This window comes from Saccharomyces cerevisiae, chromosome IV (assembly GCF_000146045.2).
Source record: "Saccharomyces cerevisiae S288C chromosome IV, complete sequence".
NCBI lineage: Eukaryota > Fungi > Ascomycota > Saccharomycetes > Saccharomycetales > Saccharomycetaceae > Saccharomyces > Saccharomyces cerevisiae.
The window spans coordinates 589,473-601,994 of NC_001136.10; the positions used below are offsets into that span (position 1 = coordinate 589,473).

A 12,522-nucleotide genomic window follows, 5' to 3' on the forward strand; every position below is an offset into this window, starting at 1 on the left:
TCTTCTTAATCTAGTTTGTTGTAAATTTTTCTTACAAACACTTGCTCCCGCTTCTTGTCCAGTGGGATGTTCGTCGTTCTTCCATTGCTTTTCCATTTTTGCCCGTTCAAAACTATTCTTTTTATGAATTGACAGAAAACCAAAAGCAAGCCGATTTCAGGTTAACCCTTTATTAAAATAAAAAAAAAAAGCATGCATAACACTAATAATATATTATTAAAAAAAAAGCCAATCTATATTATTTAAATTATCCGAAATTACTTTTATTACATTATGACATTCTATAGTCTATGCAAGCGGATCAAAAAACCATTCCATCTTGGTGCCACAAAATACTCTCATGCCAAAAGTGCGAGCTTCGTTTCTTGTATCCACTTTGTCGCCTAACCTTATATGAATCCACTTTTTTAAAACTTTTGGTTGTAAAACAAACCAGTTTATGATGATGAAACTTGTCATTGCATATAAAACACCAACGAAAAGGTCAAATCTATAATGGTGGTCCAGATACATGGTAGCCCACCATTGTAGTATTATATATAGGATAGCCCAGAATTTTGGTATAAACCCATCGTTGACTATTTTAAAAATCCATTTGTTTGTGAAGTTCGTGTCTTCATCATATAAATGGACAAACTGGAGAGGTTTCTTATTGCCATTGCTGTTAATAATGCTGCCGTCGCCGCCGCCGGTGCTTCTTTCATTACTGGATACGGTGAATGAAGATGAAGGGGAGGAGGACCGCTCATTTGAAATATCTACAGGCTCAACGGTACCCAATGGTTCCATCTCTAAGTCGTTAGGGCCAATCGTGGGCGGTATGCTATTGTCACCTTCATCTTCGCTGTCTTCCTCACTCAACTTGAAAGTGGAAGAATCATTATTGTGCATTGTGAAACCTCCAGCATTGGAAAATCTGTGTTTTAAGCTGGTGGACCTTGAAACCAAAAACAAGAAACATTGAAATGCAATGGCGGAGTGTAGTGAAGGAACAGCACCAAACACAATAGGAGACATGTGAAATCCTTTAGTGTTCAAATGAGTACCCAAATGGCTATCTACTCTTATCAAACCGGCAGCAAACCCTTCCTGGGTGTAATTAACATGTTCGGTGTCATCAATACCGTACAGATGAGTAAACCATGGGGAGGCCATTGGAACAAGCAGATGGGTAAGGACCCCCGCTATATTTTGTAATCCTAGGGCAAAACTAAAGCATTTTAAAGTCCCCGGTGGTTGGAAGACGTATAAGTATACAGCTGTTAAAATTGGAGCTGTCAAGTGCAGGATGACATAGGAGAACCAAGCCAGTAAATCCTTGGTCTTAGTAAAGTTTGCATCCGACTGGTAAGCAAAGAAATGATCAATGTTGAGTATAACAAATGTAAACAGGGGCAAGGCAAACGGTATGAAAATTGTCCGAAATCTCTTTTGGATCGGCCGCTGCTTGCGCTTGCAGGGGTAATGAAAAATATTTGCGAACCACTCTAACAGATTATAGTTAACGTGCTTAATGTAATAGATGTAGTACCAAATGGCAAAGGGAATACATATCAGAAATACTAAGAGAAATGCAGAAGATGATATGAATGACCAGAAAAATAGCTTCGAAGTATTATCGGGCAATTGTACAGTAAGTTCATGCCAATAGTCCCCAAAGAGGAATTGATCAGCAAAAAAAGCAAACTTGCTATGAATGTCAGGTCTGAGCCTTATGGGTATCAGACCAGCGCGCTTGAATATAGACAGCCAAATAAACACTGGCGCAAAATTAAGCATGAAGTTGAACGGCAGGCTTATTAGATTACGTTGGTTCAAACTTGCATTATACATGTTTTTGACGAAACTCGCCAAAGAAAATATGACATTCATGCTTTCTTAGACGTTGAAAGACTTTAGGTGATTCTTAGCAGAAATGATAACGTCCAACCGGTGAAATAAAGGAACAGTTAGGGTGGCAATGAAAAAGTAGCGATGCTTATGAAAACACTATGCCTTAGGTTTCCTTTTTTTATTTTTATTTGACAAGTAGCGATTACTCTTCTATTGTTCCTGGTTTTTGATGCTCGAATGTATTATATAAAAATGTTGTGGCCGGAGGTCTGCATTTCTAGGCATTTTTCCTTTTTCTTATTTTTTTTACTTTCCTACTAACTTTGCACTTCGTAAGAGAATTTACACCAGAACTCTCGATTGAGGCGAAGAAGGCGGAGAAAAAAGCCGGTAAAAAAAAAAAGCGGAATCAATCAGCACAATCAGAGGCGTCAAGAAGCGGCGCGGGGATAATGCTTTTTTCCCGTGGCGTTCACATTTTTGTTCCGCGGAAAGCACGTGAGCGTAATCCACTCGGGAAGGGCGCAGCTGCCGTGGCCAACTGAAGTAATCTTTAGCCGTTTATCGCCGCGCAAAACGGCAATTGCACTTGAGACCCCAACGGCGCTGTGCAGCAGGGTATTCTACTACGTGTTAGCTTGCCTTGCATTTCCCCATGCGTCTCGAATAGGAATTATTCAAGATGGATTATTGGCATTTACGAGTAACCAAGGATAACCCCGCTGTGCGGTGAAACCACCCTCTTTTCACGTTTCTTCAAGGCCAGTGCAAACGCGAATAAACATATCTACGCTATATATAGATATGACGTTTCTCAAGCCAACAGAAGTAGATAAAGCAGCCAGGAGGGTAGAGAGTGTTCAAATTATAGCAAGCCTTCTTCTACCTGTTTTTTTTTGATGATTGTTTTGCCGGGTAACAATCGACTTTCGGGCAAATTTTTTTTCCTTTTTTCTCCTAACAGTATATACGGAGTGGAGAACAGACTTCCCATAAAAGCATATTACGTGGGGTCGTAGTAAGATTGCCGTTTATGATACCCTCTATTCAGGGCTCAGAGCGCATCACGATCGGGAGTGTAAATTCAATGTGCATATAAGCAAAACACACAGATTTCCTTTTTTCCCAGAAAAATGAGCAGTGAAATTGCCTACTCGAATACGAACACCAACACTGAAAACGAGAACCGCAATACTGGCGCTGGCGTAGATGTAAATACAAATGCAAATGCAAATGCAAATGCAACTGCAAATGCAACTGCAAATGCAACTGCAAATGCAACTGCAGAGCTGAACCTCCCCACGGTCGATGAGCAAAGACAGTATAAGGTACAACTGCTATTGCATATCAACAGCATATTACTTGCTAGAGTTATTCAGATGAATAATAGTTTACAAAACAATCTACAGAACAATATAAATAATAGCAATAACAATAACATCATCAGGATACAGCAACTTATATCTCAGTTCCTTAAAAGGGTTCATGCCAATCTTCAATGCATATCTCAGATAAACCAAGGAGTGCCCTCAGCGAAACCACTGATCCTCACGCCTCCTCAGCTAGCCAACCAGCAGCAACCTCCACAGGATATTCTTTCTAAACTCTATCTTCTCTTGGCAAGAGTGTTCGAGATATGGTAGAATAACTTTGTTTCTCTTCCCTTTTTTATTTTGTTTTTTTTTTTTTACTTTTGCAATTTTAATTTTGCATTCAGCTACAGGTGTGATTGCATACCCGCAGAGCAAGTACAGGAAGCATAAGAAAAATAGAATACGAAAAGCAGAAAAAGAAAGGCAAATAACAATCACTCAAGTACTACAACTGCATGAATTTATCGTATGTAATGTACCCAACGTAAATAATAATATTAGTATTTTAAAATCTATGACATCAGATGTAGTTATCTTACTGCCAGCCCTATTAATACTACTTTCTTATTATCTTCTTCGAGAGCCACCTTCGTCATCGTCGCAGTAAGCATTGTCATCTTCATCATGCACGTCGGTAACGGAAGCCTAATCTCAATATCTACTAGTTTACTCTACGCCATTTGGAGCGTAGCCCCTTCTCCTTTTGACTCTCTGACTTTTCCCTCCCCTCCTTCTCTTCTGGCCTAGCCTAACCTAGTCTAGCCTCGCTGGACCCCCTCCTTCCAACGGTCAACCCCTTCCTTTCTATTCTCTTCTCGTTCTCTACGTAAGGAACTTGTAAAAGAAAAAATTTGGTGCCATACAGGGAAATCGGCAGTGAGACGGAGCGGCCGAGGGTCTGATTATAGGGGTTAGTTACGCTCCTACTATGACGATCAAGGAGAGACAATCTCGATTCTCATTTTCTTTGGGACAATACGCCTTTAACCCCCCATTTTCGGACATCCCTGGAAGTCTCAGCTGATTCATTTAAATACTATCAATTTCCGTGTACTTTCGGAGATCTTTCAGTCAGCTTTTCCTTCATCTTTTTCAGTCTAATCTAAGGAAGAAGAAAAGCACTTCAATACGAATAGCTACCAACGTACCCAGTTCACGTTGAACAAGCAATAGAAAACCAAAATAACACTGCCTGTCACTATTTCTGTGCCGAAATGACCACCACTGCCCAAGACAATTCTCCAAAGAAGAGACAGCGTATCATCAATTGTGTCACGCAGCTGCCCTACAAAATCCAATTGGGAGAAAGCAACGATGACTGGAAAATATCTGCTACTACAGGTAACAGCGCATTATTTTCCTCTCTAGAATACCTTCAATTTGATTCTACCGAGTACGAGCAACACGTTGTTGGTTGGACCGGCGAAATAACAAGAACCGAACGCAACCTGTTTACTAGAGAAGCGAAAGAAAAACCACAGGATCTGGACGATGACCCACTATATTTAACAAAAGAGCAGATCAATGGGTTGACTACTACTCTACAAGATCATATGAAATCTGATAAAGAGGCAAAGACCGATACTACTCAAACAGCTCCCGTTACCAATAACGTTCATCCCGTTTGGCTACTTAGAAAAAACCAGAGTAGATGGAGAAATTACGCGGAAAAAGTAATTTGGCCAACCTTCCACTACATCTTGAATCCTTCAAATGAAGGTGAACAAGAAAAAAACTGGTGGTACGACTACGTCAAGTTTAACGAAGCTTATGCACAAAAAATCGGGGAAGTTTACAGGAAGGGTGACATCATCTGGATCCATGACTACTACCTACTGTTATTGCCTCAACTACTGAGAATGAAATTTAACGACGAATCTATCATTATTGGTTATTTCCATCATGCCCCATGGCCTAGTAATGAATATTTTCGTTGTTTGCCACGTAGAAAACAAATCTTAGATGGTCTTGTTGGGGCCAATAGAATTTGTTTCCAAAATGAATCTTTCTCCCGTCATTTTGTATCGAGTTGTAAAAGATTACTCGACGCAACCGCCAAAAAATCTAAAAACTCTTCCAATAGTGATCAATATCAAGTCTCTGTGTACGGTGGTGACGTACTCGTAGATTCTTTGCCTATAGGTGTTAACACAACTCAAATACTAAAAGATGCTTTCACGAAGGATATAGATTCCAAGGTTCTTTCCATCAAGCAAGCTTATCAAAACAAAAAAATTATTATTGGTAGAGATCGTCTGGATTCCGTCAGAGGCGTCGTTCAAAAATTAAGAGCTTTCGAAACTTTCTTGGCCATGTATCCAGAATGGCGAGATCAAGTGGTATTGATCCAAGTCAGCAGTCCTACTGCCAACAGAAATTCCCCCCAAACTATCAGATTGGAACAACAAGTCAACGAGTTGGTTAACTCCATAAATTCTGAATACGGTAATTTGAATTTTTCTCCCGTCCAGCATTACTATATGAGAATCCCTAAAGATGTATACTTGTCCTTACTAAGAGTTGCAGACTTATGTTTAATCACAAGTGTTAGAGACGGTATGAATACCACTGCTTTGGAATACGTCACTGTCAAATCGCACATGTCGAACTTTTTATGCTACGGAAATCCATTGATCTTAAGTGAGTTTTCTGGCTCTAGTAACGTATTGAAAGATGCCATTGTGGTTAACCCATGGGATTCGGTGGCCGTGGCTAAATCTATTAACATGGCTTTGAAATTGGACAAGGAAGAAAAGTCCAATTTAGAATCAAAATTATGGAAAGAAGTTCCTACAATTCAAGATTGGACTAATAAGTTTTTGAGTTCATTAAAGGAACAGGCGTCATCTAATGATGATATGGAAAGGAAAATGACTCCAGCACTTAATAGACCTGTTCTTTTAGAAAATTACAAGCAGGCTAAGCGTAGATTGTTCCTTTTTGATTACGATGGTACTTTGACCCCAATTGTCAAAGACCCAGCTGCAGCTATTCCATCGGCAAGACTTTATACAATTCTACAAAAATTATGTGCTGATCCTCATAATCAAATCTGGATTATTTCTGGTCGTGACCAGAAGTTTTTGAACAAGTGGTTAGGCGGTAAACTTCCTCAACTGGGTCTAAGTGCGGAGCATGGATGTTTCATGAAAGATGTTTCTTGCCAAGATTGGGTCAATTTGACCGAAAAAGTTGATATGTCTTGGCAAGTACGCGTCAATGAAGTGATGGAAGAATTTACCACAAGGACCCCAGGTTCATTCATCGAAAGAAAGAAAGTCGCTCTAACTTGGCATTATAGACGTACCGTTCCAGAATTGGGTGAATTCCACGCCAAAGAACTGAAAGAAAAATTGTTATCATTTACTGATGACTTTGATTTAGAGGTCATGGATGGTAAAGCAAACATTGAAGTTCGTCCAAGATTCGTCAACAAAGGTGAAATAGTCAAGAGACTAGTCTGGCATCAACATGGCAAACCACAGGACATGTTGAAGGGAATCAGTGAAAAACTACCTAAGGATGAAATGCCTGATTTTGTATTATGTTTGGGTGATGACTTCACTGACGAAGACATGTTTAGACAGTTGAATACCATTGAAACTTGTTGGAAAGAAAAATATCCTGACCAAAAAAATCAATGGGGCAACTACGGATTCTATCCTGTCACTGTGGGATCTGCATCCAAGAAAACTGTCGCAAAGGCTCATTTAACCGATCCTCAGCAAGTCCTGGAGACTTTAGGTTTACTTGTTGGTGATGTCTCTCTCTTCCAAAGTGCTGGTACGGTCGACCTGGATTCCAGAGGTCATGTCAAGAATAGTGAGAGCAGTTTGAAATCAAAGCTAGCATCTAAAGCTTATGTTATGAAAAGATCGGCTTCTTACACCGGCGCAAAGGTTTGAAACACCCTTTTTAACGAAATGGTTATGACTAGACAGACATCTTACGTCTTACTCCTTCATGCTTTATTTTTTTCTTTGTATTGTATTTGAACAGTCAATATGTGGTGTTGCGACGAAGGCATATATATAATAGTCTCAACCCACCATTTTCGAAGATTTACATACACATTATATTTTTATAAACTTCCAATATGTAATAACTTTATATGATATGTAACTTCTCACTATTATCCTTACTATTAAACGGTTTTTAATAAATATCATTGTTCTTTGTTTTATTAATGAGAAAAAGAAATTTAATACAATGTCCGGCGGGAAGAAAAAAAATCGATGAATTAATTGAAAAAAAGTATCTTTATCATGTGAACTGAGGAGAAGAACGGCATCTCGAAAAGAGCACGTCGAAACAGCGGTAGGTAAAAGAGGGTACTACCAGAGGTCTTTTCTCTTTATACGTTAACCTCTCAGCTTTTTCTTTTGCAATTCAGGACACTTTAACTTGTAGTCACACGCTAGTCCACGTAGCAAAGTAAAACAGCACGAAAAAAGTGATTACAAATTTCAAGGGAGATATGATGGACTTAGATAAGATTATAGCATCACTGAGAGACGGAAAACATATTCCTGAAGAAACCGTTTTTAGGCTATGTTTAAATTCACAGGAACTATTAATGAATGAAGGCAATGTAACACAAGTCGATACACCGGTTACAATATGCGGTGATATACATGGCCAATTACACGATCTACTAACGCTCTTCGAAAAGAGTGGTGGTGTAGAGAAAACAAGGTATATTTTCTTGGGCGATTTTGTGGATAGGGGATTTTACTCATTGGAGAGTTTTTTACTTTTACTATGTTACAAATTAAGATATCCTGATAGGATTACTTTAATTAGAGGCAATCACGAAACCCGGCAAATTACTAAAGTATACGGATTTTACGATGAAGTAGTAAGAAAATATGGTAATAGTAACGTATGGAGGTACTGCTGTGAAGTTTTTGATTATTTATCATTGGGGGCAATAATAAACAATAGCATATTCTGTGTTCATGGTGGATTATCTCCGGATATGACCACGGTTGATGAAATACGAACAATAGACAGGAAACAAGAAGTTCCACATGAAGGTGCTATGTGTGACTTATTATGGAGCGACCCCGAAGACGTTGACACATGGTCATTATCACCAAGAGGTGCTGGATTTCTTTTCGGTAAAAGAGAAGTTGATCAATTCTTAGAGAAAAACAACGTTGAGTTAATTGCTAGAGCTCATCAGTTAGTGATGGAAGGTTACAAAGAAATGTTCGACGGTGGATTAGTGACAGTCTGGTCGGCACCGAATTACTGTTATCGTTGTGGTAATGTAGCAGCTGTATTGAAGATAGACGACGATTTGAATCGTGAATATACAATTTTTGAAGCTGTTCAGGCACAAAATGAAGTCGGAAATGCTATAATTCCAACCAAAAAATCTCAAATGGACTATTTCTTATAAATTTTTAACAGGCACTCTAATTGTCAAGTGCATTTTTCTTTTTTTCTTCATAATGCAATAAAGGAAAAAAAATTGTAATATTACATACTTCTTTTCACATCTTAGCTAATTAACAATATGGCTTTTGAATACTAATATATACCCAGCTACCGTTTCTTCTTTTATTTTTTATTCCTTTTTTTCTTCAGTAGAATATGTTATAGATGCGGAGGTCCCCTAAGTTCTTCACGTGTTCTCTTCTCATCGCGTTTGATATGAAAAATAGAAAAAAATACATAGTAGCATGACTAACTAATAATAAGCTCCGCTATCAAAGATGTCAAGTACATTAAGGAAAGCTTTTAGATAAGGAAAAGAACTTATTAATAATATATAATATGAAAATATGTCGCTTGGTATACCACTTTCCCAATTAATAGTAGAAAGTCCAAAGCCATTAAGTAGCGGCATCACAGGATTAGATGAGATATTAAACCTGGGATTCCAGGCAAGGTCGATCTACGAAATATTTGGGCCTCCGGGCATTGGCAAGACTAATTTTGGCATTCAATTGGTGTGTAATTCGTTAGAAGGCATACAACAATCGGAAATAAACGACGATAAAATTCTATGGATAGAAACATTTCAAGAAATGCCCATAAACATACTAAGAGAACGCTTTCAAAAATTTAAAATCGTGGAAGAAAATGTGAAGCGGGTCCGAATAACGAAATTTGGACAGCTATTATATTTCTTCCAGAATTTGTTCAAATTATCTCAAAGTGTGCGATATAAACTAGTTATAATTGATGGATTTTCTCAATTAGTCTGCGATCATCTGTGTACACTAAGTAAAAGAGGCGGCGGAATGATAGATAAAACTATACACGAGTTAAAATGTCGACATTTGATATTAATTTTTACGGTAATGACCAAATACACACATTCCACGGGTTCGACAATAATAGTTTTAAATGACTGTATGAACACCGCCTTCCAATCAAACGAATTCGAATCCTTGGAAGAATACTACGAAATTTTAGACGACGGATCTAACTTCTTTGTCAACTCTAACAACGAAAGGCGTAAGAACAATGTACATATATTGAAAAGCGCGCTCGTTGCCAATATCGCTATGGGAAGCAAGGATTCCACTTGGGAAGTATTTCTAAGAGACAGGATCGGCCTTTTTAGGGATTGGAATGAACAAGTGGACGAAACCGTTTTCGTGAAAAGCAAAAGAGTGAAGGCGTCATCCTCGCAGAGTAACGAGGGATGTACTACCATCAAAGAAATGAGAATAAACAAACGAAACTTTGAAAACTTGAGAATAGCTATTGTTTTTAATTTACACGGCGAAGATAGAAAAAGAGAAGGACGAAATTTAAAGCGGTCAAGAAGCAGCGACGATCGTAACTATATTGTCAAATTTGATTTTGATAAAGCAACAGGTCAACTCCGCGATATAATTGATCTGAAACCTGATACTGCTAATATTGCCTCATTTCCAACATTATCAACAAGCAGCAGCAGTTGCTCACAAGTGTTTAACAATATTGACTCCAATGATAATCCATTACCAAATGCGGAGGGAAAGGAGGAGATAATTTATGATAGTGAAGGTTAATAGTAAAATAAAAAAACCGAAAACCGAAAACAATAAAAAATGGAAAAACGACAACATTCCACCCAACAACTACAAAGAAAAGTTAAGGGTAATTTTACCTATTTAGGATTTTAATCTGTTGGAGTTAAGGTGAATACGTTTTTCCATATTGGGGTATGCAGCTCGAACCTAAAGTGGTATGTACACATCCCCTCAAGCACACCCATTACCCTTATAGGATTAATGTAAGCAACAGCTTACACGGAATTGGAAATACTATTCAACGATCCATGCATCTGCCAGATTCGGACATGCATATTCCCCAATTGGATATAGAAAATTAACGTAAGGCAGTATCTTTTCACAATGTACTTGCAACGCGGCGACTTAAAGTTGAAGTACAACCTGCAGCAGCGGCTTTTTGTACGGTACGCCAAACTGTCAATGGATAATATTGCGTAGACCGAAAAAGGTAATCCTCAACACTACCCGTGGTGGATGACCTAAAGCAGTAATATTGGTTGGAATTATCTCCCAGACGGCACCGTCTCCCCGAGAAAGCTTAGCCCCGAGGTCTACCTTCCATACACCACTGATTGCTCCACGTCATGCGGCCTTCTTTCGAGGACAAAAAGGCATATATCGCTAAAATTAGCCATCAGAACCGTTATTGTTATTATATTTTCATTACGAAAGAGGAGAGGGCCCAGCGCGCCAGAGCACACACGGTCATTGATTACTTTATTTGGCTAAAGATCCATCCCTTCTCGATGTCATCTCTTTCCATTCTTGTGTATTTTTGATTGAAAATGATTTTTTGTCCACTAATTTCTAAAAATAAGACAAAAAGCCTTTAAGCAGTTTTTCATCCATTTTACTACGGTAAAATGAATTAGTACGGTATGGCTCCCAGTCGCATTATTTTTAGATTGGCCGTAGGGGCTGGGGTAGAACTAGAGTAAGGAACATTGCTCTGCCCTCTTTTGAACTGTCATATAAATACCTGACCTATTTTATTCTCCATTATCGTATTATCTCACCTCTCTTTTTCTATTCTCTTGTAATTATTGATTTATAGTCGTAACTACAAAGACAAGCAAAATAAAATACGTTCGCTCTATTAAGATGAAATTATCAACTGTCCTATTATCTGCCGGTTTAGCCTCGACTACTTTGGCCCAATTTTCCAACAGTACATCTGCTTCTTCCACCGATGTCACTTCCTCCTCTTCCATCTCCACTTCCTCTGGCTCAGTAACTATCACATCTTCTGAAGCTCCAGAATCCGACAACGGTACCAGCACAGCTGCACCAACTGAAACCTCAACAGAGGCTCCAACCACTGCTATCCCAACTAACGGTACCTCTACTGAAGCTCCAACCACTGCTATCCCAACTAACGGTACCTCTACTGAAGCTCCAACTGATACTACTACTGAAGCTCCAACCACCGCTCTTCCAACTAACGGTACTTCTACTGAAGCTCCAACTGATACTACTACTGAAGCTCCAACCACCGGTCTTCCAACCAACGGTACCACTTCAGCTTTCCCACCAACTACATCTTTGCCACCAAGCAACACTACCACCACTCCTCCTTACAACCCATCTACTGACTACACCACTGACTACACTGTAGTCACTGAATATACTACTTACTGTCCAGAACCAACCACTTTCACCACAAACGGTAAGACTTACACCGTCACTGAACCAACCACATTGACTATCACTGACTGTCCATGCACCATTGAAAAGCCAACAACCACATCAACCACCGAATACACTGTAGTCACTGAGTACACTACTTACTGTCCAGAACCAACCACTTTCACCACAAACGGTAAGACTTACACCGTCACTGAACCAACCACTTTGACTATCACTGACTGTCCATGTACTATTGAAAAGAGCGAAGCCCCTGAGTCTTCTGTCCCAGTTACCGAATCTAAGGGCACTACCACCAAAGAAACAGGTGTTACTACCAAACAAACCACAGCCAACCCAAGTCTAACCGTCTCCACAGTCGTCCCAGTTTCATCCTCTGCTTCTTCTCATTCCGTTGTCATCAACAGTAACGGTGCTAACGTCGTCGTTCCAGGTGCTTTAGGTTTGGCTGGTGTTGCTATGTTATTCTTATAAACGGTGGTGTTTGACACATCCGCCTTCTTAATGCTTTCTTTCAGTATTATGTTATTTTTTTGTTATTCGTTTTTCACTTCTAGGCTTTTTGACAGACTAGCCCCGTTATACCACCATCTTTGTGGGAAAGCCCCTAAATTGCCCTGAGCAGTATCGTTTCATGTCTAGTCTCTTTAAAGATGTTT

General features: G+C 39.1%; 6 protein-coding genes across 6 annotated transcripts; 5 read left to right on the forward strand and 1 right to left on the reverse strand.

Annotated features, from left to right (window-relative positions):
• Positions 1–288: 288 nt before the first annotated feature.
• IPT1 (inositolphosphotransferase) lies at positions 289–1,872 on the reverse strand (the record flags this gene model as incomplete). The annotated part of the gene is made up of 1 exon (NM_001180380.3): positions 289–1,872. The coding sequence occupies one exon, from the start codon at positions 1,870–1,872 to the stop codon at positions 289–291; it is 1,584 nt and encodes a 527-aa protein (NP_010357.3).
• A 1,094-nt stretch (positions 1,873–2,966) lies between these two features.
• SNF11 (Snf11p) lies at positions 2,967–3,476 on the forward strand (the record flags this gene model as incomplete). The annotated part of the gene is made up of 1 exon (NM_001180381.3): positions 2,967–3,476. The coding sequence occupies one exon, from the start codon at positions 2,967–2,969 to the stop codon at positions 3,474–3,476; it is 510 nt and encodes a 169-aa protein (NP_010358.3).
• Positions 3,477–4,420: 944 nt separating this feature from the next.
• On the forward strand, positions 4,421–7,111 carry TPS2 (trehalose-phosphatase TPS2; the record flags this gene model as incomplete). Its single annotated transcript, NM_001180382.1, has 1 exon — positions 4,421–7,111. One exon carries the CDS (start codon positions 4,421–4,423, stop codon positions 7,109–7,111), a length of 2,691 nt encoding a protein of 896 aa, NP_010359.1.
• A 572-nt stretch (positions 7,112–7,683) lies between these two features.
• PPH3 (phosphoprotein phosphatase PP4 catalytic subunit PPH3) lies at positions 7,684–8,610 on the forward strand (the record flags this gene model as incomplete). Its single annotated transcript, NM_001180383.1, has 1 exon — positions 7,684–8,610. The coding sequence occupies one exon, from the start codon at positions 7,684–7,686 to the stop codon at positions 8,608–8,610; it is 927 nt and encodes a 308-aa protein (NP_010360.1).
• A 385-nt stretch (positions 8,611–8,995) lies between these two features.
• RAD55 (putative DNA-dependent ATPase RAD55) lies at positions 8,996–10,216 on the forward strand (the record flags this gene model as incomplete). Its single annotated transcript, NM_001180384.3, has 1 exon — positions 8,996–10,216. The coding sequence occupies one exon, from the start codon at positions 8,996–8,998 to the stop codon at positions 10,214–10,216; it is 1,221 nt and encodes a 406-aa protein (NP_010361.3).
• Positions 10,217–11,320: 1,104 nt separating this feature from the next.
• SED1 (Sed1p) lies at positions 11,321–12,337 on the forward strand (the record flags this gene model as incomplete). The annotated part of the gene is made up of 1 exon (NM_001180385.3): positions 11,321–12,337. The coding sequence occupies one exon, from the start codon at positions 11,321–11,323 to the stop codon at positions 12,335–12,337; it is 1,017 nt and encodes a 338-aa protein (NP_010362.3).
• Positions 12,338–12,522: the final 185 nt, after the last annotated feature.